We start from the raw sequence: 22,108 nt of genomic DNA, 5'->3' as shown, positions 1-22,108 counted from the left end.
TCTTCCCATGAGCCTCCCTGTGCACTGGTCAAGTAGCCATCACAGAGCTTTCTAGTGATCACTTTCAGGAATGGCCATGGGGCACCAAGAACACATTACAGGTTTATTAAGTGATGACCAAGTCTCTTATTTCCTTTGAAGCACTTTTTAAACCTTTTGGGGATTTGCATGTAGAGGCTAATAGGAGAAGCCGACATGACTATTAACATCAATTGTTGCTGCTCTGTTTCCTTTAGCCTCTTGGTGGAAGTATATTAATCACTTTAGAAGATGACACACATCACCCAGATATAACCACTACCTGAGGCCAAAGGGGCCATCACTTGTGAGACAAAGCCATGTCTGAAACTCCATCCTCATGTAGGAGGCTGTTATTTGGTTCCCAGCTGTTCAGCAGCTCAGACCCAGAATAACCACACAGAAACTGTATTAATTAAATCACTGATTGGCCCATTAGCTCTAGCTTCTTATTGGCTAACTCTTACATCTTAATTTAACCCATTTCTAGTAATCTGTGTATCGCCACATGGCTGTGGCTTAAGGGCTAAAGTTCTGGCATCTCTCTCTAGTGGGGGCTAGCTCCACATTCCTCCTCCCAGCACTCACTTTAGTTTTCCTGCCTACCTAAGTTCTGCCCTGCTATAGGTCCAAAGCAGTTTCTTATTCATTAATGATAATCACAGCATACAGAGGGAAATCCCACACCACACATTTTATTGCCTCATGGTATAAGTGATTCAGCAGATATTATTGGCTACATTTCTGCTTCTCTCCTCGTCACACACAGGAAAATGTGCAGACTTTCTGTGAGAGACTTCTCATCTGTGCTTGTAGGAAAAGGGAAATTCTCAGCTGACATTTTTGGAAGTAAATTATTGAAATTATGTTTTGTTGAGTGCTTTTCTAGAACATTTTAGAAGAGGAGAGGTTATATTGAGAGAAATTCAAAGTATCAAAGTTCAAATAAAGTGTAAAAGGATTAGAATTTTAAAAGAGAAGGAAAATATAAGCAAATAGGTCTACAAATTGTACTGAAAACTGAGGGTGTTTTCTGACAAATGACACTGGGTGTCCTTATCCCAGGTCAGGTGGCCTCCCATGGAGCTTTAGTTCCTAATTAGGGGTGAAAGACTCCTCCAGGGAGATGTATTTGATTGCTGAAACTCAGACAGTAGGAAGATGGCAGCTGCAAGGTCTTTATTTTACCTAGTATCTGACATTATACTCTACACTGTGGGTATGTCTGTGGTTTCCTGTGTGTGTGTGTGTGTGTGTGTGTGTGTGTGTGTGTGTGTGTGTTTGCGCACATGGATATCCACATCAATCACTCTCCGTCCTATTTTTTGAGAGTCTTTCAGTGAACCTGGAAGTTTATAGTTTCAATTTGACTAGCTGGCCAGCAAGCCCCAGAGATCCTCCTGCCTCCATTCCCTGAGCTCTGGGGCTCTAGATGAGTATGGATGCTGAGGATCAAGACTCAGTTCCTCATGCTTTTACAGCAAGCACTTTGCCCACTTTTGCTGTGTCTATCACACCCTTCTCTTTACGTAGGAAAACTCTATCCATTAAAGAATCCAGCTTTAGGAGGACCATGGGAAGGTAGAAAACAGAAGCCAAATGAGAAAGGAGCACATTGGGGCTGAGGTAAAGGATTCAGAGTTTGTGTGTCATACAGCCAGATCTAAGGGCATCCCTGCCATGGTGAAAGCAAGCCTACCCCAAACATCTGGGACTCTGCATGCAATTTTAATGTAAAAATTTACTCCTGAGAAGGGGCTTCCATCCTGAGTGATTCATAAGGTAGTTGAGTTGATATGACTCATGAATTTTTAGTGTCCAGGTACAATAACCATTGATTAATGGAGGGACTACTGCTCAAATAATTATGGATGGATTGATGGTGGCCCATTTATTTTTTAAGAATTATTTTTCATGTGTATGAATATTCATATGTCCACTGAAGTCAAAAAAGGATGTCCCCTGCAACTGAAAGTAACAAGTTGTCATGAACTGCCATTTGGGTGCTGGGAATTGAACCCAGGTCCTCTACAAGAGCAGCCAGTGCTCTTAACCTCTGAGCCATCTCTCTACTCTGATGTTAGATTATGACTATGTTTATATAATCTTACCAATTTCCAGTCAATAAATATAAAATGACAAGTGTCTGATTTCCAATAATTAATATAGATAAAAATTTAAGGAAGTGGCAATTTGAGATCACCATGACATGGCCACACCAGATCCACGTTCACTATTGACAAGTAGAGAGGCCAAGTAAGAACTTGAGTTCCAAATTCTAATTACTTTTCCAGTTGAAATTTTGCTCCTACCTCCCAGTATGGATCTAGTTCTGTGTGGTAAAAGACAAGGAAGAAGATAAGACCAGTAAGTAACTTAGAGAACTGGAACCCAGTCTTGTAGCTCTAAAATTTGTCGGAAAGAAGTAGGATACTGAAGAGAAGAGAAAAGCAAGTGGCCAAGTGGCTTCTGAAGAAAGCCTTCCTCTGTCTTTGATGAAATAGTGATGTAAAATCATATTTGATTTTTCTTAGTCATTTGATGTTTTCAAAGCATGAAAATTCTATGTGTTGTTTGATTTTTGTCAAGTTGACACAAGCTGGGATCAATGGGAAGAGGGACCCTCAGCTGAGTAAACATGTCCAGGGATTGGCCTGTCGGCAAGTCTGGGGGCGGGCATTTTCGTGGACACTGATTGCAGCAGAGGGGTCCAGCCAAGAGTGGGTGATGCCACCCCTGGGCAGGCAACTTGGTGTGTGTAAGAAAGCAGGCTGAGCAAGCCATGGAGAGCAAGCCATTAAGCAGTGCTTCTCCATGGTGTCTGCTTTGGTTCCTGCCTTCAGGGTCCTGCCCTGAATTCCTGCAGATTTCCCTCAGTGATGGACTGTGACCCAAGAAGTGAAATAAACTCCTTTCCTTCCCATGTTGGTTTCCATGATTGTTTTATTACAGCAACAGAAAACAAAACTAAGACAGCATACAACTGAGCAAAGGAGCATGTTCTCAAAGATAGACCTACCAGAAGCTATAATCTGAAATACATTTTAATTTTGTTATCTTGTGGTATTTGCATAGAATGATCCTGGGGTCCCCAATGATGGTTCTGAGAGCTGATCTACAGCTGTAGATTTGGGCTGCATTCTTTGCTTCATCTAATCCATTTCTTTACCTCCTTGTAGGATTGGCTAACTAGGATAATGAGTAATCAAGGCCTCCATTGCTCCTCAGGCCCCAGCTGATAAATGAGATTGTAACTCTCAGATGAGCCTAAGTAGCTGCTGCTGAATGCAGCATGGGCTGTGTTAGATGTTTGCTTGATATTACTTGTTTCATATTCTCAGGTAACGAAGATAATCCAGTAGCTTATTAAAAGTCATATTTGGCAATAGATTCCTAAAATTTCTCTCTGGAGATTCAGAATCTTATCTTTATCTCATTCTTGTACCAGGTAGGACATTTAGGTTGCTGTGATTTAAAACACTCAGATTAAAATCAACTTAGGGGAATGAAGGGTTTATTTGGTTACACTTTCAGGTTACAGTCCATCAGGGAAGGAACCCAAGCATAAACTTAAAGAAGAGACCATGGATCAACACTGCTTGCTGGCTTACTTGGAGGCTCATGCATTGCTAGCTTTTTTATACATCCCGGGACCACTCATCTAGGGAATGGTGCCTCCTACAGTGGGCTAAGCCGTTCTGTATCAGTGAACAATCGAGACACTCCCCCACAGACATGTCACACATGGGCCAATTGTATAAAGAAAATTACTCAATCTAGACTTTTTTCCCAGGTAATTCTAGAATATGTCAAGTTGACAATTGTTACTAGGAGAGAGACCTTAATTTCTCAACAAATAGTCTAAATATCATATCAACAAAATGAAATATTTTATGTGATACAACATAGACAATAATCACCAAAAGTTACTAAATTGAGTCAACTTCCCTGCATAGCTTTTGCCAGAATATGAAATATGAGACATGTGTATGACTTCACTATTTTGAATTTACATGAACTTTTCTGTGATTATGTGACATAAATATAAAGTCAGGTCACAGTTCCAGCATATACAAGAAGTTTGGCTCTTAAACTTTAGGATAAAAGTGAGTGTGTATGTTAAGAAAGCATGACATCTCAAAGCTTTCACTAGGTTTTACTAGAACTATCTGAGCCTCATGGAATAAATTATTGGTTACTTGATAGTATCATCGGTGATAGACAGGGCATGGTGGCACACATCTCTGATCCCAACACTTGAGAGGGAGAGGCAAGAGGATCAGGACAACAAACAAACAAACAAATCATCGTGGTATTGAAGATCAGATGAGCGATTTGGAGTATCTATAATGAGATCTGCAATGTAAATAACTGTCTTCCAGGAGCTGAAATATGTTTGCTTCAGCTTACATGGCTGTTTATGTTTAGATGTTCATAAAACATTTATCATTTGGAATTATTCAAAAAGTAAATAAAATCCTGGGGACTATCATTTTATGTATAAAAAAACAATTACAAAGTCACAATGATTTTAAAAGTTTCACTGTGGCAACCTCATTTGACAGTTGGCTGAGGGGCACAAAGGAAAGTGCTCTCCTCCCTGCTTGATGGTGGATTGGGGAGAAACGTTTTTCTAACCTTGGAATTTACTTAGAGTCTTTTATATGCGAATTATTGGTTTATGTCATAATGTATGCTTTACTGGGAAGAATAGAGGTTGACCATGCTAAGCAGTTCAATTTTTTTTTTCTAAATAAGAAACTGCAAGTGAAGCCCAAGGTAGATAATGTTGTGCCTTCCATGACTATGGCCACACCCATAACTCTGAGAATGCACACCACCAACAAGGAGATCAAGCCCATCTTACAGTTAAGTGCTGTGGAATTTTCATTTAGTCAAATAAACAATAATTAATAGAAAAATTGGAGTGTTCTGCAAGTTTCCTCTTCTTCGCGAGTAACGGGCCTTGCTTTGTGATCTCAGCAGCAGTAAATTATTAAAATGGACCAAATTGTGAGATGTAATATAATGGAAGAAAATTATTGTGCAGTTCCCAGCATCTGGGATCATACATGCGAGTTGCCATTAAATATACCAATAGTCTGTCACACAGTGGAATAGAGTCTAAAGGGCAAATGTGAATGACATTCCTATCAAATTGGAACTGTCAACCTGTCACATGTCCTTGGGGCCCTGCACTTTCTGCCTTTCAGACACGTGCCCTACCGTGAAGGACGCACTGAGAGATCCAGTGTATCTTTAGCCTCCATAAACAACCGAGTCACCCATAAGCATGCACCTGTAACAGCTGTTAGTGTTTAAAGCTCAGACATGTGGCATTCCACCGTGCCATGGTCCCCCGTTCCCTCCAGTCCATCAGTCCTGCCACCCCTCCTGCAGGTCCACACTCACCCTCTCCTGTCTCTGTGCTCCCAATCTCCCACTCCGGATGTGGGGATGCACCTGCCTTATCCTCCCACCATCTTACTACATGGTCAGGGGCAGTCACTGCCTTTAACTTGCCAAAGCTTTCCCAGGAACATTCTACAAGGGTTGTTGGTCCTCTCCTCAGGGTGCCACTGAAGCCCGGCTTTCACACAGAGGGTAGACAGAAGTGCGCCTTGTGGTAGGGAGAGGAGCGGGTGGGACATTTACAGCTACACAGTAAGTAGCCTTAATAATCTACCAGGCTGTCAGGATCCTAGGCCTAACTGATGGAGAAGGTACAGATTCTTATCCCTCACTCAGCCCCCTGCACCAGGCCAGTCTTTGTAGCACTGGGTTTTTATGCACACAACTGTTTCTAATTTTATTAGTATATATCCCAACCAAATTTCAAAGAATGTAGTCATACTACATATTTTAAATTGCATACCCTTCAATTGAAGAAGCTTTTTGAAACCTAATATAACGTTTCTTAAACTGCCTCTTTTATAAATCAGTAGCTGCCAACCTTCCGAGTACAATAGAATTACTAGGAAATACTCATTCAAACACAGGTTGTTGGACCCCACGTCCAAGTATCTGTAACAGTTTGCCCTGCGGCCAGTTCTCGGGCTCCACAGGCAGTGCTGGCCTGTGAACAGCCCTTCAGAACCACTCATCACGGAACGGACACACGCATGACTTCAGGGTTTCTGCCAGCTGAGGTTCTGACTGAACAGCTCAACTGAGAGTTACACATTAAGTAGAAGACCTTTGTACCTTTTGAGGTGTAAAAATAATTTTCTCCAAGTCATATACCCTATCAGTGAGGGAACTATCTTATTTTACTACTTACCAAGAGTCTATTAAGGAATAGAAATTCATATAATAGCCATTAACTTACTATATTTCTCTGATGGTACCAGATGGCCGATTTAAATTACCTCATTGGTTTAAGCAACAACTACAACAAAGTGTGCTTTTCTTTTCAGTGCAAATAAGATCTAAAGAAAGTGGTTATAAGAATCCTTTTATCTAGTTTGTCCTCTGGTTTCTCAAATGCACAGAATCTATAACTTTATCATAGGACCCCTTCGAAACACAATCTTCTTCAAAACAACACGCCTTCTTGTCTTGTGTCATTGTGATTTTCCCTATAAAGCTATTAGTTTTAGTAGCTTGTATATACATATATGTGTGCATATATATGTATTTATGTATGTATATGTAATATACATGGTCAAATTCTATTGTCCCTGAAAATCTAAAAGTTTCAGTTGTAGCTATATGTGAAGCTTTTGCCTTTTAGTTTATTTTTTAAGAGGTATAAATGGCTAATTGTAGTGAGAAATGCTTTCAGAATTTGCTCATATATAAGCATACATGTATATTTGAATGTATAATTATGTATGTATGTAGTGGAGAGTTAAATTTCTGTTGAGATTAGCATATGCCTGCCTGCTCTCTATTTACCCTTTCTGATAAAGATATTTTCACTTCAAATAAAGTTCCTGCTTATATATATCACATATACGCTTAGCTCATGAAATAATATTTAAAAGGAATTAAACATTTATTCTATAGTAAAATTTCAGCAGTACTGAATCTGATATAAACAACTGTTAGAATATCCCAATTTTAGAGCAAAGGAATAAAATAATTTGTAATGATGAGCAAGCAATGCAGTGTTGCCTTTTCTGATTCTCATAATGCAATAGAAACAGCAGAACTGTATCCAGAAATGCTATTGGAGCTAGTAGGGAAGGGTATAAAATTGAGCTACACTCTCCAAGCATAAAATAATTATTGTCACTAACTGTACCAAACTGGTCTCATACAGATGTTCATGCCGAGGAATATTTTGAACATTCTTCTGGATTCTATGTTATGAATGTGGTGATGTTTGTTTGGGTGTTTAAGTAATAGAGAATTATCATAAGGTTAATCACGTTTATTTTCATTTGTAGATAAAAATTTTAAATTATTTCTGTGAAACATGGGGGAATAATTATTTTCTTAGAAAACTATATTATTGGGTTTTTTTTTATCCAATTGAGAGAGCAGTTCTATTCAAAGCCACACACACAGAGATGGTTGCGTCTACACCGGAGATCTAAAAACAAAAACAAAAACAAAACAGAAAAAGCTGACCGGTAGCATAATCTTCTATGAACTGTGTATAAATGTCTCTTAATGAAAGGGCATGTGTTCAGAGAATAGCTTCCTAAGAGCAGTTAGCCCAGGCTACATCACGTGAGAGCTTTCTGTGGGCAGTAGCAAGCATGTGCACTTGCCGTTGCACACCAGGGCTCTGTAATGTGCCGTTGAAAGGGACACTATGTCAGCAGCAAAGCAAACACTGTAATGGTGAGTGTAAATGTTGAGATCCCGGATGGGAAACGGCAGGCTGTGGGGCGGTTTGTCTCGATGTCTCTGATTAGCCTTTCCTCGTCACAGCTCATGTTCTAATGATCCTTGCAGGATGAAGTGGCCCAGCCACTGAACCTATCAGCTAAACCCAAGACCTCTGATGGCAAATCACCCACATCACCCACCTCTCCCCACATGCCAGCTCTGAGAATAAACAGTGGGGCGGGCCCCCTCAAAGCCTCTGCCCCAGCAGCGTTAGCTAGTCCTTCAGCGAGAGTTAGCACAATAGGTAAGTTCTCTTTCTCTTGTTCTTGTTGACTGTCCTTTTATGGCAACTGAATGAAATCCTCTAAGATGGTGTGTCACACATAGGCTGGGTACGGCTTGAGCAAATGAGGGAGATGTAATTTGAGTTACTACCATAAGGTCTGTTTAAACATGCAAGGGAAATTTCTGCTCAAATTTCTACGCCCCTGACAAGCTAAAAGTACTAGTTATTGTTATGTGTGAAACTTCGCCTTTTAGTTTACTTTTCTGAAAGAAGCATAAATGTCTAATTGTAGTGAAAAGTGGTTCCAGAATTTTGCTCCCAAGTTTCTTTCCTTTTCTCTCACTGAGATTTTTTCCCATTGTTGTGATGTATACGGTGTATAATGAGCGATCCATTTTGTTCGGGTCAACTGTCAACCACAGAATATGAAACCTGTTCACTTCCACTCTGACTGAAATCTCCGACTGCACCCAAACAGGGACTGGGAAGAGCAGCACTTTTGGTTTGCCTGTAACTACAGTTTCTGAGGAGTTAACACTATTATTTTTATTTTTCACGCATGAATTAAAACACACTCAATTCAGCACAAATTCCTTGATACAGTCATTCCTTCTCTCTGATTAGGGAGCCTCCAGCACAGATTAGCCCCGGTGTAGAACACGATTACTTTGGGAGGTGTTAGAATCTAGTTCATAAATGCTGAAGGCTACACCAGAGCACAGCTGTAATTCTGTAGTCAAAGAGGTGAGTGTTAGATGCCTGGGAAGAACCAAGATCGACTAAGTGACAAACAGTGCTACTCAAACTAACCTTTGAAGAGCTGATGTGTTCATAGGCATTCTAGGCTGTAAGAAAAGAAGAGAAGCTCTGGAAAATAAATGTCTATGAAATGCAGGAACTTGCCTAGGAAGCTGAATAACATGGCAGAAAGTGGTAAGAGAGGAAATGGGACTATGTGGCTGGGATGTGATGGAACACTCTCATAACCGATTTTGACTTTCCCTTCCCAGAGCAAGGTGATCAGAACTCTAAGTATTGATGAATGAACCACAGTGTCTAGTGAAAGCACTGTTGTCATGTGTGGTAGTCGTGTGTTCCGTGAAGCCATGGAAGGAGGTCTGACAAAGCCATCTTGCCAGAGTGCAGACAGAGGAGCAAGAGTTTCAATTAGCATGAACAAGAAGAAAGCAGGGCAGAATTGGAAGGAAAACATACAAATGAAACTTAGTATGTGCTGACTTCCAAGAACAAGGAAGCATTTACTTACAAGTGCTCAGGAGGAAACAGTGAAACTATCTGATATGCCAAAGCACAGAGATTATTACTTGCCAAAAGCATTTCACCAGAAACCAGTGTGTAAGAACCACAGAGACTACCAACTGGATTAGCTAACAGTTGTATAGAAATCAATCCACTGCCTGCCCTTCACTGTACACTTGCTCAGTTTATAAGGAGAAACTCAGCTAATTATTGCTGCCTTAGGATATTTCAAACAATTTTAAGCGAAGATGCTGGCCAGAGCATCAGACCCCTTTGGACCACACTGGAGGCAGACAACTCATTTGCCTCACTGGTAGCTGGGAACCTCCATTTGTAATCATGGAAACTCTCCCTGTAGCTGCTTATAACATGGCAGGATAACTTCCCAGGGAGAACAGAAAGCCAGGGTGGCTATTCACCAAATCCACATCAAATGTGTTCTACTGAAACCCCACCCCACAAAAAGGAAATTAGCCTCCAACTTCTGAGGGGAAAAATTTCAAAGATTATTTGAATGTATTTTAATTCTACCACACATTTTTCTAGGTAAAAACACTTCTGGAAAAGACTGTCCAAAACAATGAAGAATAAATACCATGTATATAAGTAGTATGGGAAAGTCTTCAGTCAGGGCAGTAACCGTCAGAAGCACAAGGAAGTCACACTGAGGGGAAAGCCTATATATGTAAGCATCGTGGGAAAACTATCAGTCAGTAATTAAAGCTTTTGGTAAAAGCATGAAAAATCTCACACAGAAAAGACACCCTATTTATGCGAGCAGTTTGGGGTAGTTTCCATTTCTTCCAATCAGCTCTAAGCTCATAAAAGAACTTACATGGCAGAGAAACAGCTTCAAGTGGAGGTTATTTGGTGGTGGCACATTCTATAGAAGAGCGGAAGAACACGAAACAGAAAGACCTTGGGCTTTAGCTGGTGTTCACAGATAGGTAGACTCTGAAAACCAAGGGGAGTGATTCCACCAGATTCCCCATTGCAGCAGTTTGGAGAATGGGGGCAGCCCAGTGAAGGATACCGTTCAGTCAGTGAGGTGGACTTGCCTTGTAAATGTGGGGTTGAGGAGTAACTGGCTGAGTTGAGTAGACATGGAGATAGGTAGGTAGGTAGGTAGGTAGACAGACAGACAGACAGACAAATATTCCTCTCCAAAGAGGAAGAGGACAAAAGCAGAGAGATGCACAGCCCTCAGAGTGAATCAACAATATTTACATCAGAGAGAGAACTGCTGGAAGAACCGGCCTCAGGAAAAGGAGAAACTAGGTCTTTGGTTTGAGACAGAAGGGAATGGAAAATTAGTCCAGGTTCAGAGACATTGAAAACTAGACATAGAAAAAAAACATATTTTCAAATGTTTTAATTTTACAAACCACAACTACGATGATTTGTTAGTGAGAATTCAGCACGGGGCAGGGGCATTCCGACGAGAACAGTGAAAACTGAAGGCTGGAACCTGCACGCACATCTCACCACTGTGCTCCATACTCTGCTCAGTCCTAGAGGACAGAAGATTAGATTTGCTTCTGTGTGCTGAGCACGAAAGAAAATATTCGACTTGGCAAAAAGGGTTCTCTTCCTTTAAAAAATGGAGTTCATAAATATCACAGTGTTGACATCTGACTGACTTTAAAATATGACTCAAACTCTGCTTTCTAATAGAATTATTTATATATATATAAATTTATAGATAAACATGTATAACCATATATGCATGTGTGTAGATAGTTTTACTTCAGCATCCCCAAAAATTAAGTTTAGCTGAGTATAAACGCAAGGGTATATTTAAAGATATGTATCCTATGGATTTCTCTGTTACTGTAAGAATACATCTTCTTCCCCCACCCTGTAGAGGCCTCTCTCCATATCTACAGCCCTCATGTTTTCCAAGGGTTTGAGGCGACTACAATTTACTTTTCTCTTTTCAACAAATGTAGATGTTGAAAGCTGAAACTCTAATGAGAAATAATGTAGTTGGATAAAAGCCAGGAGGATTAATGGTGTTGGAAAGGTCACCCTGAGAGAAAAATTAATGTGGTGGGCCATTAATAAACCATGGAAAACTGTGGACAAAAGATAACTTTGAGTTATCCTTAATGACACTCAGCTTTTTGCTCCATATCTATTAGCTACACATACAGAAAGTGACTTTTTGAGGTTGGTGGCCACTATGCTCTAATGAGTATATTCTACAAGAATGCTCTTGATTGGCAGACACGTGCTCACAGAAAACAGCGCTTCATCACAAACAGCCCAAAAGAACACTGGATCATTTGAGACTCTGGGCAGATGTCAATGTGTCTGCACAGGCCCTCTCTACCCATGTTTGACATATGTTTATCTACATAAACACTCTTCCAAGTATTTTTTTTATCCATTTCCTCATTGTGTCTATTCTAAAACTATAGGTCCTTAGCTAGAGCAGACACCCATGCTATCTAGTCCAGCATTCTTACTTTGTAGGGAACCAAGGCAGGTAGTTGCCTGCGCAGGCATCCAGAGTAAATTCCTTGGGGACGTAAACAGTTGTATGGCTCTAATTTCATTTGTGTTTTAGTGACAAGAAGCCAATCCTGGGTCTCCCAGAGGCAGAGCCTGAGCTTCATGACTGAGGATCACTCCGCAGACCCCTTATTTTATTTTAATGAAATATATGTGTGGTAACTGTCTTAGGGTTTCTATTGCTGTGAAGAGACACTGTGAGCACAGCCATTGTATAAGGAAAACATGTCACCGGGGGCTTGCTCAGAGTTCAGAGGTTATCGCCATCGAGAGAAGCACGGCAGCGTGCAGGCAGACATGGTGCTAGAGGAGCTAAGAGTCCTACATCTCTACTCCCAGGCAACAGGAAGTGGTCTTCTCACTGGGTGTGGCTTGAGCAAATATGAGACCCCCAAAGTCCACCTCCACTTCCTCCAACAAGGCCACACCTCCTAAAAGTGACAGTCCCTGTGGGGGCCATTTTCTTTCAAACCACCACAGTGACCTAGCAATTAATTTGTCTGTACTTACCTTCTCAGGGAGGCCAGCAGTTTGTCTGTCCTTACCTCCATAGGGCAGCAGCTCAGGTCCCTGACTGGCCATTCTTTCTGGCTGCATGTTACCTCTCTGGCTAGAGAAGTTGTCTTACTGGCTTATCTTTCCTCTCACCCATGAAAGTGAATGTTAAATACCTTCTGTGTGGGCCAATGCATGGCAGAGCACGTAAGGGTGCTTATTGCTAAGCCTGACACCTGAGTTCAAATTCTAGGATGTACATGGTGGAATGAGAGACCTGACTTAAGCAAATTGTCGTCTGACCTCTACACACACACACACACACACGAAAGAAAGAAAGAAAGAAAGAAAGAAAGAAAGAAAGAAAGAAAAAGAAAGGAAGAAAACGAAAAAAGGGAGAGAGAAAAAAGAAAAAATAAAGAAGAAAGAAAATGAAGGAAAAAAAACCCTAAAACATATTTACAAAACACCTTCTCTAGGGCACAAATTTTCAAACCGTGGGAATAGCAGAAGCAGCATGTACCGGGGCTTATGAGCTCGGATAACTTGGTTTCATGTTAGAACATGATACTCTCACCTTAAAAACCCTCACACGCCCATGAAAACTCAAACCACTTAGGTTGTCCTTGATAGGCACAGACTAACTAATCAATCTAAAAGGAATTATGTTCAAGAGCATTGATTGCATTATCAGCATAGCCCAGGCCAGCCTCGGACCCTGGAGCATCACCTTCTAGCCTCCCTCCTACATCCTGGGATTGCAGCCATCACCCACTATGCCTGGATATGAGTTTACATTTTTAATGAGGAAAAAAAATGACATGAAGGATACGCTGAGACAAACTGCTCGCTGAGATGAGCGACTAAGTGGGAATATTATAATTCGCAGAAAGCCGCTGTTTCACCAGGAAGTGAACAGTGTCACTCTGCCACAGGTGGAAATAATTCACATTTGCTCGGCACATCATAGTTTGCACACTGTTATCACGGTTCTGATTTAACTCTGACTGCCTCAGATGCAGAAATGGGTAATGTGTGTTTGGCTGCTGGGATTTAATAACTGCACACAAGGACAGAAAACTTTGTGGAAAAATCATGAGAAACTCCAACTTCAGAACTAGAATGTTTTGAAGGATCATTGAGATGGTTCAGTGGGTAACAAGGATTTCCCTATGAGCCCGAAGACCTGAGTTGAAGGCCTGGGACCCACATGGTGAAAGGGGAGAAATGACTCCCATAGGTTAACTTCATATCCCACCCGTGTGTCGTGAAAGTCAAATGTGTATGTGTGTATAGAAAGTCACATATACATACACACACACTAAACAAACTTGATCTGAGTAAATCAAAATGTTTACTTACTTACTATATATAGTAAGAAAGAATTTGCCTTGTCTTGGTATCACTGACCTTTTGACAGTTCTGTGCCGTGCAGTGAAGCTTCCCATTGAAATGAACTTGGAATCACGTAAAGGCAGGCACTCACAGAAACATGTGCACATTGCTTCAAAACAGAACAAAAGTCACACTAAAAACACATGCCCTTGGGGATGGGGAGATGGCACAGTGGATAAGAGCATTTGCTGCTCTTGCACAGGACCAGATTTCTGTTCCCAGCGTCTACATCAGAAGACCCATGCAAGCCTGTAAGTGCAGCTCCAGGGGAGCCAATGCCCTCTCCCGCCTTCTGAGGACACTGCGCTCATGTATGTGCACATGACGAGGCACATGTGTGCGCGCACACACATGCATGCACACACAGAGACACACAGACTCAGAGAGACAGACAGACAGACAGACAGACAGAGAAAATTAAAAGTAGAAGAGAATATTCTGCCCCGAGTCAGTCGTGAACTGACAAGCCAAGAAGACATGTTAGGAAAGCACAGGCCTGGTGACGAGGAAAGCATCCACAAGGCATCAAAGGAGCAGATAAGCAGGCTGCACAGAACTTGCCTGGAGCATGTCTGGTCTATGTCAGAGAGGTCCTCACAGACAGAATAATGCCTGAATAAATTCCCAAACATAGCAGAGAGGGAGAGCACTCAGCAAATGAGGGACTTACGAGACAGGAACCAGGAAAGTCTTGGGACTGGGTGACCTCCCTTTGAAACTCATGTAGGAACTCCTGAGAGACAGACACAGGGAGCATGGAACAGTCAAACATCTGACAAGCAAAGAAGCTTTTAGGCCCCGCTAAAGCTCTTGGCACTTATCGCAGAACGATGATTTGGGGGAGACATTAAAGGCTTTGGAAAGGTATCATGTGTCCAGGCATGGCTGAAGGCTGGCATTATCACTGGGAGAGTCTCAAGGCACACACCCATAGCCAAGGCTTGGAAGACAGTTGGCATTACTTCAGTGTGTCCTACAGTTACGAGCCGTGACAGACCATCAGGTTGTGGAATGCTGCTTTAAGCACTAGGGCACCAAGAGATGGGTTTTTAAACAGAGGCTTTTACATCCAAATAGTTCGTCTGGAAGCCGAGAAAAGGCAGACTGGGAACAAAACTATGAAGATAACAAAACAGTAAAGATAGGATTAGCCTCAATGAAGAATGGGGTGACTTCAGCGAAAACAGGGACCATGGGGTGGGGGAGCAAATGTAAGAGCTGAGGAATGAGGGGCTAACAATGAGACTTGACTGTCTGTTATCCAAGTAAGGGAAAGAATCTAATCTTAGATAGCATCCAAGTGACGGGGTAGGCAACTGGGAAGTTTGTGGGATACAGGAAGGGCAGCCTGGGGCAGGAGGGGATAATGAGTTCTGGGATATATAGACTGCCTCTTGGGCCTCATACGGCACACAGGTAGAGGAGCCTAGTGGGAAGCTATCTGAGCACTAACTAGGGTATGCAGCTGGCAATAGTTGCTTGTATTTGTTTTTCTGCGTGTATGTGTATATGGATGCAGGATAATCTCTCAATTCTTAGAGAAACAATTAAGAATATAGATGGTGGGCGAGGGAATTAGTTCCTGACTTGTAAGCATGAAGAGCATATTCAGTCCCTGGAACCCACTTAACCAGCTTAGCCTTGCAACGTGCGACACTAGAAGACCAGGTCTCAAAATTTAAGGTAGATGATCCCTGAAGTTGAGTCCTGGCTTTCACACGCATGTTCACCTAGGCATATTCACGTACACATACACACAGAAACACACACACACATGCACACCAGACAGAGAGACAGAGACACAGAAAGACAGAAGCGGGGAGAGAGAGGGTGACAGAGACAGAGAGAAGGGAGGGAGGAAATTTGCAGAGTGTTTTTAGCAGTACAGGTAAAACACAAAGGCATGTGAAAAAAATCACACTAATGGGAGTTAAAGTTTTAGACTCAACATTAGTTATCTCATTCAAAATATCAACTAGAAGTCATACTGTCTGTAGCCTTCCAACTTTTCCCCCTGGAGTTTGTTAAACTACCTTACATGCATAGATCCTGGCTATAGATGTAATTGCTGCCTACGTCTGTAGACAAAGACAAAACAAAACAAAAAAAACAATAAACAAAAACCAAACAGCAACAACAAAAAGCAGATGACCACTTATCAAATGGCCATTTTTGGTGTGGCGCTTTGATCTCTAGCAGACAGGTTTGCATTTAATTGAACTTCTGTTTACTTGTTTAGCACTGGGGATCAAACCCAGGGCCCTGTGTGCCAGGCAAGCCCTCCCCTCCTGAATAACAGCCCACGCCCACACACGGATGTCCGTGACAACCCTGAATGCCATACCTTCAGTTTTCACTATCATGACCACCACAAGAGTGCTAAGCAGATTCAGAGAGGGCACATGGAAAAGCGGTTATGGGGATGAAGTACCTCCTCACGGGCCAAGTGCCCGTCCCTCCCTCGCACGTGGTTCCACTTAGTCTCTCATCGGCCCTGCATTGGTTTCACAGCTGAGAAAAATGGAAGCCAGGGAGATTGTTTCAATTTGTCAACTATCACGCCTTCCATAAATAGAAACCCAGATCCATTGGAATCCAGTCTGCTGATTCCGCTTCCTTTGCCAGGCCATTTTGTAAACAGACTGATGGTGAACGCTGTCATGGAACAGTTGTTACGTCGGCAGACTGCGTGAACTCAGATGATCTTGACATCATTTGCTAATGTTGTATCATCTCATTTAAGCAGTAAAGCAGTTGAGAGAAAAGTAAGACCACTGGAGCGGTTGCTGCGTGACCAAACTAAGGTTTTAGGTCACAATTGGTTTCCTTAGTGACTGGGAAGCTAAACCAAAATTTAAGGAGCAGCTGAAGAAACTTTCTGAGGCAAAAATATGGAGGCGAAGAGGAAATGGCGGCAGGATGATGAGGAGCATACTTTCTGACCGTGTGAAGTGAGGAGAGTCCACACTGTCAGGGTGTCCAGGAGGGCCAATCTGCAGGCAAGGGGAAATACTTTGAAATCCAGCAACTCCGAGAACATGGGAAGCAGCAGAGCCATGTTAGTTCCAGGCAGCCAGTGAGGAGAGAACAGAAGAGGGCAGGGCGTGTGCAGTAGCCTTGGGAAGCTGGGTTTCGAAAGGGAGAAAGCCTAAAGAATAAAGTTTGAGGACAATCTTTACTTGCTTGTTTGAAGGGAGGAGATAACCTCACATGCTGAGAGCTGGGTTAGGAGAAAGATGGTTTAAATATAAGAAACTTAAAATGGGGAGCAAGAAAAATCTAGAACTTGAGTCTGGGGCATCTCTGATGACTAGAAAGAAGGCTACCATTTTCAGTGAAACAGGGATGGAAATGTAGTTAGAAGGGTAGGCGAGGGGGTGAGGGTAGAAAGGTTGGCACCATAGCCAACCATTCTTTCTAGAGCTGGAGATAAGGACATGGGTTGATATGGGGAGCCAGCAGGGGAAGAAAGACATTAGGGGATGTGATAAAATGAAATCATATAGACACAGTGAACACAGCCATGCTGTGGTTGAACTCTCACATATAAATGGCTTTAAGATTTAGCAGAGCAGATACCAATTTTAGAGCCTAACACAACATTACCACTGAAACACAAGGGTCTCTAAAAGCAATGTTTATTTTAGAGCCAGTGCCTATTTGAGCCCGAACCCACACTCGGCAGAGTCAAAGTGGCCTCTGTTGCAGGCAGTTTACAGTTAATCACCTCCATCACCCCTTGCATTCCCCTTGCATCCATAGTAACTGTTTTCCTACACAGTCCTATCTTGGCCGCCTGTAAAAAGCTTAAAGAACTCATGGTTTTATTCAACACCATGTGCTAAACCGTCTCAAATATATTTGTGTTCTGGAGAAGCTAAACAGACCATAGAGAGACTAAATAGAGTATAAAAGACACACATTGCCAGGTTGAGCAGAGACAGGGGTCAGGGGCCAGGACAAGCAGGCTGGTCCTCTCAGGATCTGCCTAAACAAACACGCCCAAGCTTATCACAGAAGGGCTGGATTCCCACCCAGAGTTACAGGGGCATAACATACTGAGAAGGTTGTTCAGGATGCCGAGGGCAGTGGCACAGTAAGCAGGTCCTTCCTTGGCAACAGATAATCACTTTATTTAGTCCTCGGTCTAGACAGTTGTTCCCAGTTCAGACTGTGGGTATTTGAAGCAGCATTTCATTGTTTGTATCAATACCAGTGATTACTTCTGAAAAGCAAAGTTACCCACTCTCAAGATCCCCGCTTTGTGTGATCTCATCTGAAACACCCAGGGACCTGAGAAGATGCTGGGACCAGGACTTGTCTGTGATGAGGAAACCCAGGGACCACTGAGGAGCCATCCTCACTCTGCCGAACTCCCATCCATCTCTCGGTAGAATTTTTGAGCAGCAAGGAACTATTTGATGTGTTTTGGCAATCAGCGGGTCAGACAGAAGAGCTAGGCAATGAGGGTGTGTGTAATCTGACATGATTAGACAAGGCTCTTTAGTACCAGAACATTCATAATGACACAAAGAAAGAGTATTAATAACACTTTCGGAGCACGGCAGCTAGCCATTTTATATTTCCTTTCTTTAATCTTAGTGTTTTTCAACAAATCGTGGGATTTAATAGCGTGTTTTGGCAGATTAGAGGATTTATGGCCCAGATGTTTTTTGTTCTAAAAATGGATTAGGGTGTAAAGTTTGCTGGAATTCGTGGAACATGTTGAGGCAAGCCGGTCATTTTCTGTGTGATTAGTGCCTGCCTTCTGTCTCATAGTCCTCCATCTGTCACAGCTCGCCAATGGATCTGCTTAGATTTAGCCTCATGTCACAAACAAGTCCCTTTGCTGGGCAATTTCATATTACAGATCCATCCCATGCCATTTTATGCCCCAGTTAAAAGACAGAGAGAGAGAGAGAGAGAGAGAGAGAGAGAGAGAGAGAGAGAGAGAAACAGAATATTAGCCTTCCTTTAAATATTTGCAAATGCGCTGTTTTTCCCCCTCTCAATGTCCTACCCTAAAATAATGCAACTCTGCACAGGAATGAGGAGCAAATAAATAAATAAAGGGCAACGGTTGAGTTGAAATCAGTTTAGAATCCCTTAGCTCCCTTTCTTAGTACCCTTCAAAACTATTTCCGCGGACTCTCTCTAAGCCAGAGGTGGGGAGTTTGAGATGGCAGCTGCTCACTTGACTGTCTTATCGAGAGTGAGTTCAGAAAAACTAGAGTTAGCAGTACCCACGTTGTCTTACCAGTTGCAGGTTCCCAGTGCCATTTTGTGCTTGAAGTCTAGTCTCACGGTTCTTAGGAATTTAGATACACAGCAAACCACTGCCACCCGTGGTTCATCTCCACAGCAAGCGAATTTACGGGTGGTGGAGGGGGGTGGTGTTTCTTCCAGTCAGTTAATAAAGATTTATTCCATCAGTCTGTCACAGGCCTAATTGTACTAGCCCCAAACTCTGACCTGACTCTTTTGATATCTGTGAGGCTTGGTAGTCATGGTGATTTCCAGGGCACAGATCTGTGGTAGAATGCACATGACCTCTGCATGGGGGTAAAATAAAGCCGTACATTCAAGCTTTGGAAGACTCAATGCTTCATGGTTAGGAGCATGTACTATTCTTGCAGAGGTCCCCAGTTTGGTTCCCAGTAGCCATGTTAAGTGGTTCATAGACATGTGTGACTCCAGCTTCAGGGAGTCTGAGAATCTCTTCTGGCCTGTGTGGACGCTGCGCTCACATAAATATACAAACACACAGAGATAGACACACACACACACACAAGTACATGCTTGCAAATTCAAAACAAATTCAATCACTCAGGTATTGACCTAAAAACCTTGGTAAAATTTTATTTTAAATTTGTATTTAGAAGTAACTAGACATGGTGTAAGCCTATTTTTTCCTATGGTTATTTGGCAGCGTTTGCAGATATGACTGTGTGAATCAGTCACCCCCAGTTGCGTGCTCATTCATTTATTACAGATAAGTTCCATGAAGACACTAGGTTCTGCCAGCTCCTAGCCACCACCCTGCTCCCCCAAAGAAGCAATGGCCATGGCCAAAGTCAGCCTGTCCCTCTCCCGTGCATTTTGTACATCTGTTGTGTCTCATCCCCAGGTTATTTAAATGACCATGATGCTGTCACCAAGGCAATCCAAGAAGCTCGCCAGATGAAGGAGCAACTCAGGCGGGAGCAGCAGGCACTGGACGGGAAGGTGGCCGTAGTGAATAGCATAGGTCTCAACAACTGCCGGACAGAAAAGGTTAGTGCAGGGAGCGCCTTCCTCTCTGGAGTGCTGTGAGGACAGGGATGCTCTCCTCTTCCCATCCTTCTCCTGACTGTCTCACCTTCTTCTCCTGCAGTGCTGTCAGCACAGGGATGCTCTCTAGGAGTGCTATGAGCACAGGGATGCTCTCCTTCTCCCATCCTTCTCCTGACTGTCTCCAGAATGATGGCCCCCTCAGTGCCCGTCTCCCATCATCAAGGAGATCCGGAGCCCATCCAAATCCAAACAGTCTAGCAGCGGGAAATGTTACACTATTGCACCCACAGACCTTACGGGGGATGAACGCTGCCCTTTTGCTGCCAGTGTGTATTAAAACAAAGTGGCGTTTGCAATGCTGTATCTGAGGGAAAGTTTTGCCTTCCAGAGATACTTAGCTTGTATTTGGGGATCAGCTGGATTTGAAAACACGGAATCTTCTTTAGTCGGCCTAAGCTTGGATGATACCCTGGCTCCTGAGCCTGTCATAATGTTGCTACTGTCAAGTGTTAGGGACTACAGAATTGGAAAGTTTGACTTCATCATGACACAAAATGTGCTTTGACCTTCTGTATTCTACCCAAAGCCAGCAGAGCTTCTGAACTAGCCAGAGACACGATGGCTTCATGCCTTTTTATTTGCATGTAAGCTTTGTTTTACTTAGGGAAAAAAAAATGTCACTATAGCATGCTTGGAGCGGTGTACTTCTTTAGGTAGTATGGGAATGAACGTGTGGAATGGTGACTAAATCGTTATCGTCCTACGCACACTGTAGGTAAGGGGCGGGGTGTGGTCAGCTGTGTATCGGTGGTTCACACGTCCATCCCCCTGAGGGGCACCGAAGTCTGGCAGAAACTTTTCCGAATGAGCAGCTTGCCCCCTACGGTCAGCTCTCTAGTTATAGAGAATTAGATAGCTAAGTGCCCCGAGGATAGCACAGGCCAACTTGGGGCATGACCCTCCCCAGCTGCTGCTCTCTTAGGTCCTCACATGAGGAAATCTCCAGGATGGAGAAACAAGCCCACGTCTCCTTCCTCTCTGGAAGCAGCAGCAGCAGGACCAGGATGCCGTCCGGCAAGCCTGCAGCTCTCCCAATTCCTGTAGCCCAAGTGAGACATTGGGACAGGAAGGGACGGCAGAAAGAACCATGGTGGCAGCCCTAAGAAGGAATGATAGCAAGCATGAAGGGATTTATGTTCAAATATTTAAGCATTCTTGAAAGGCGCTCCAGCAAGAAACCCTTTCCCCTGCTCCCTGCGTGGAAATGAGTTTAACACTTGGCCAGATGCTAACGTGAAGTGACGGGAGCCATTCCTCGCAAGCACAGCTAAATCGCCACTATTTGTTAAGAGCTTTGAATTCAGCTGTGGATGCAGCAGATTGTTGCATTCCGTGAACATCTGTAACCCTCCCCCTTGTTTTTAATCCTCCAAAGCAGAGACAACTCTACCTATCTCCCCCCTGTCCCCTCCCCTGCGCTGGCTGGGAATTGTCAAGTGACAACCGCCCAAATCCTTTTGGACAGGAAACCTTCATCCCGAATTCTATATACTTGCAAAATAGATCTTGTGGTTGGAACCGGGAGCCCATTAAAAGCACTTTGATGGTATGGAAATCCATCTTCATGAAGTTCCCGAAGCCCCTAAGCAGCAAGCTGTTTAGTTGTGGTTACAGATCAGTCATTCACATCGGAGGGCAATAATTGTGCTGACGGCTTGTAAGGCAACAGGAGTACATAAAATAATCCCGGGCCCTCCACCATGGCAATGGGAGTTAATCTTCTCTAATACAGATCAGCTGCTGCGCTCCTGCACGGTTGCAGTGACTCGGCAGCCTTCTGTTTAAGTCACAGCAGTGCCGCCGCCTGCGCTCCCTCTAGGCCAGGCGCGTGCATGCCAGGGAGTCCTTGAGGCCACTTCTCATCCCACATCCATATCCATGAGCATTTTACTCCACTTCTCTGGTTGGTGCCTCTCGTCTGAGTGGCAGGCATCACCATTGCCTTTGCCGGGAAGCTTTCCTTCCTCTTTGGTACAGTTGCAGCATCGATTTTTGAAAATCTATTTTTGAAGGAATAACCTGCCAATT

The 22,108-nt window shown here is 43.1% G+C and overlaps 1 protein-coding gene across 6 annotated transcripts in view; it reads left to right on the top strand.

The window, feature by feature from the left end:
* The window catches only part of Sox5 (SRY-box transcription factor 5), a 380,838-nt gene that overhangs the window by 330,018 nt on the left and 28,712 nt on the right, over window positions 1-22,108 (top strand). For all 6 annotated transcript variants that reach the window (XM_041638650.1, XM_041638635.1, XM_041638643.1 and 3 more), the window contains 2 exons: window positions 7,924-8,101; window positions 19,875-20,020. In XM_041638650.1, coding sequence (XP_041494584.1) covers window positions 7,924-8,101; window positions 19,875-20,020 — 324 coding nt within the window. The remainder of the gene's footprint in view (window positions 1-7,923; window positions 8,102-19,874; window positions 20,021-22,108) is intronic.

Source organism: Microtus oregoni, unplaced genomic scaffold (genome assembly GCF_018167655.1).
Source record: "Microtus oregoni isolate MIOR12 unplaced genomic scaffold, Mior012 000002F_ref0000024, whole genome shotgun sequence".
NCBI classification, from domain to species: domain Eukaryota; kingdom Metazoa; phylum Chordata; class Mammalia; order Rodentia; family Cricetidae; genus Microtus; species Microtus oregoni.
This window is presented reverse-complemented; position numbering and strand designations above follow the sequence as displayed.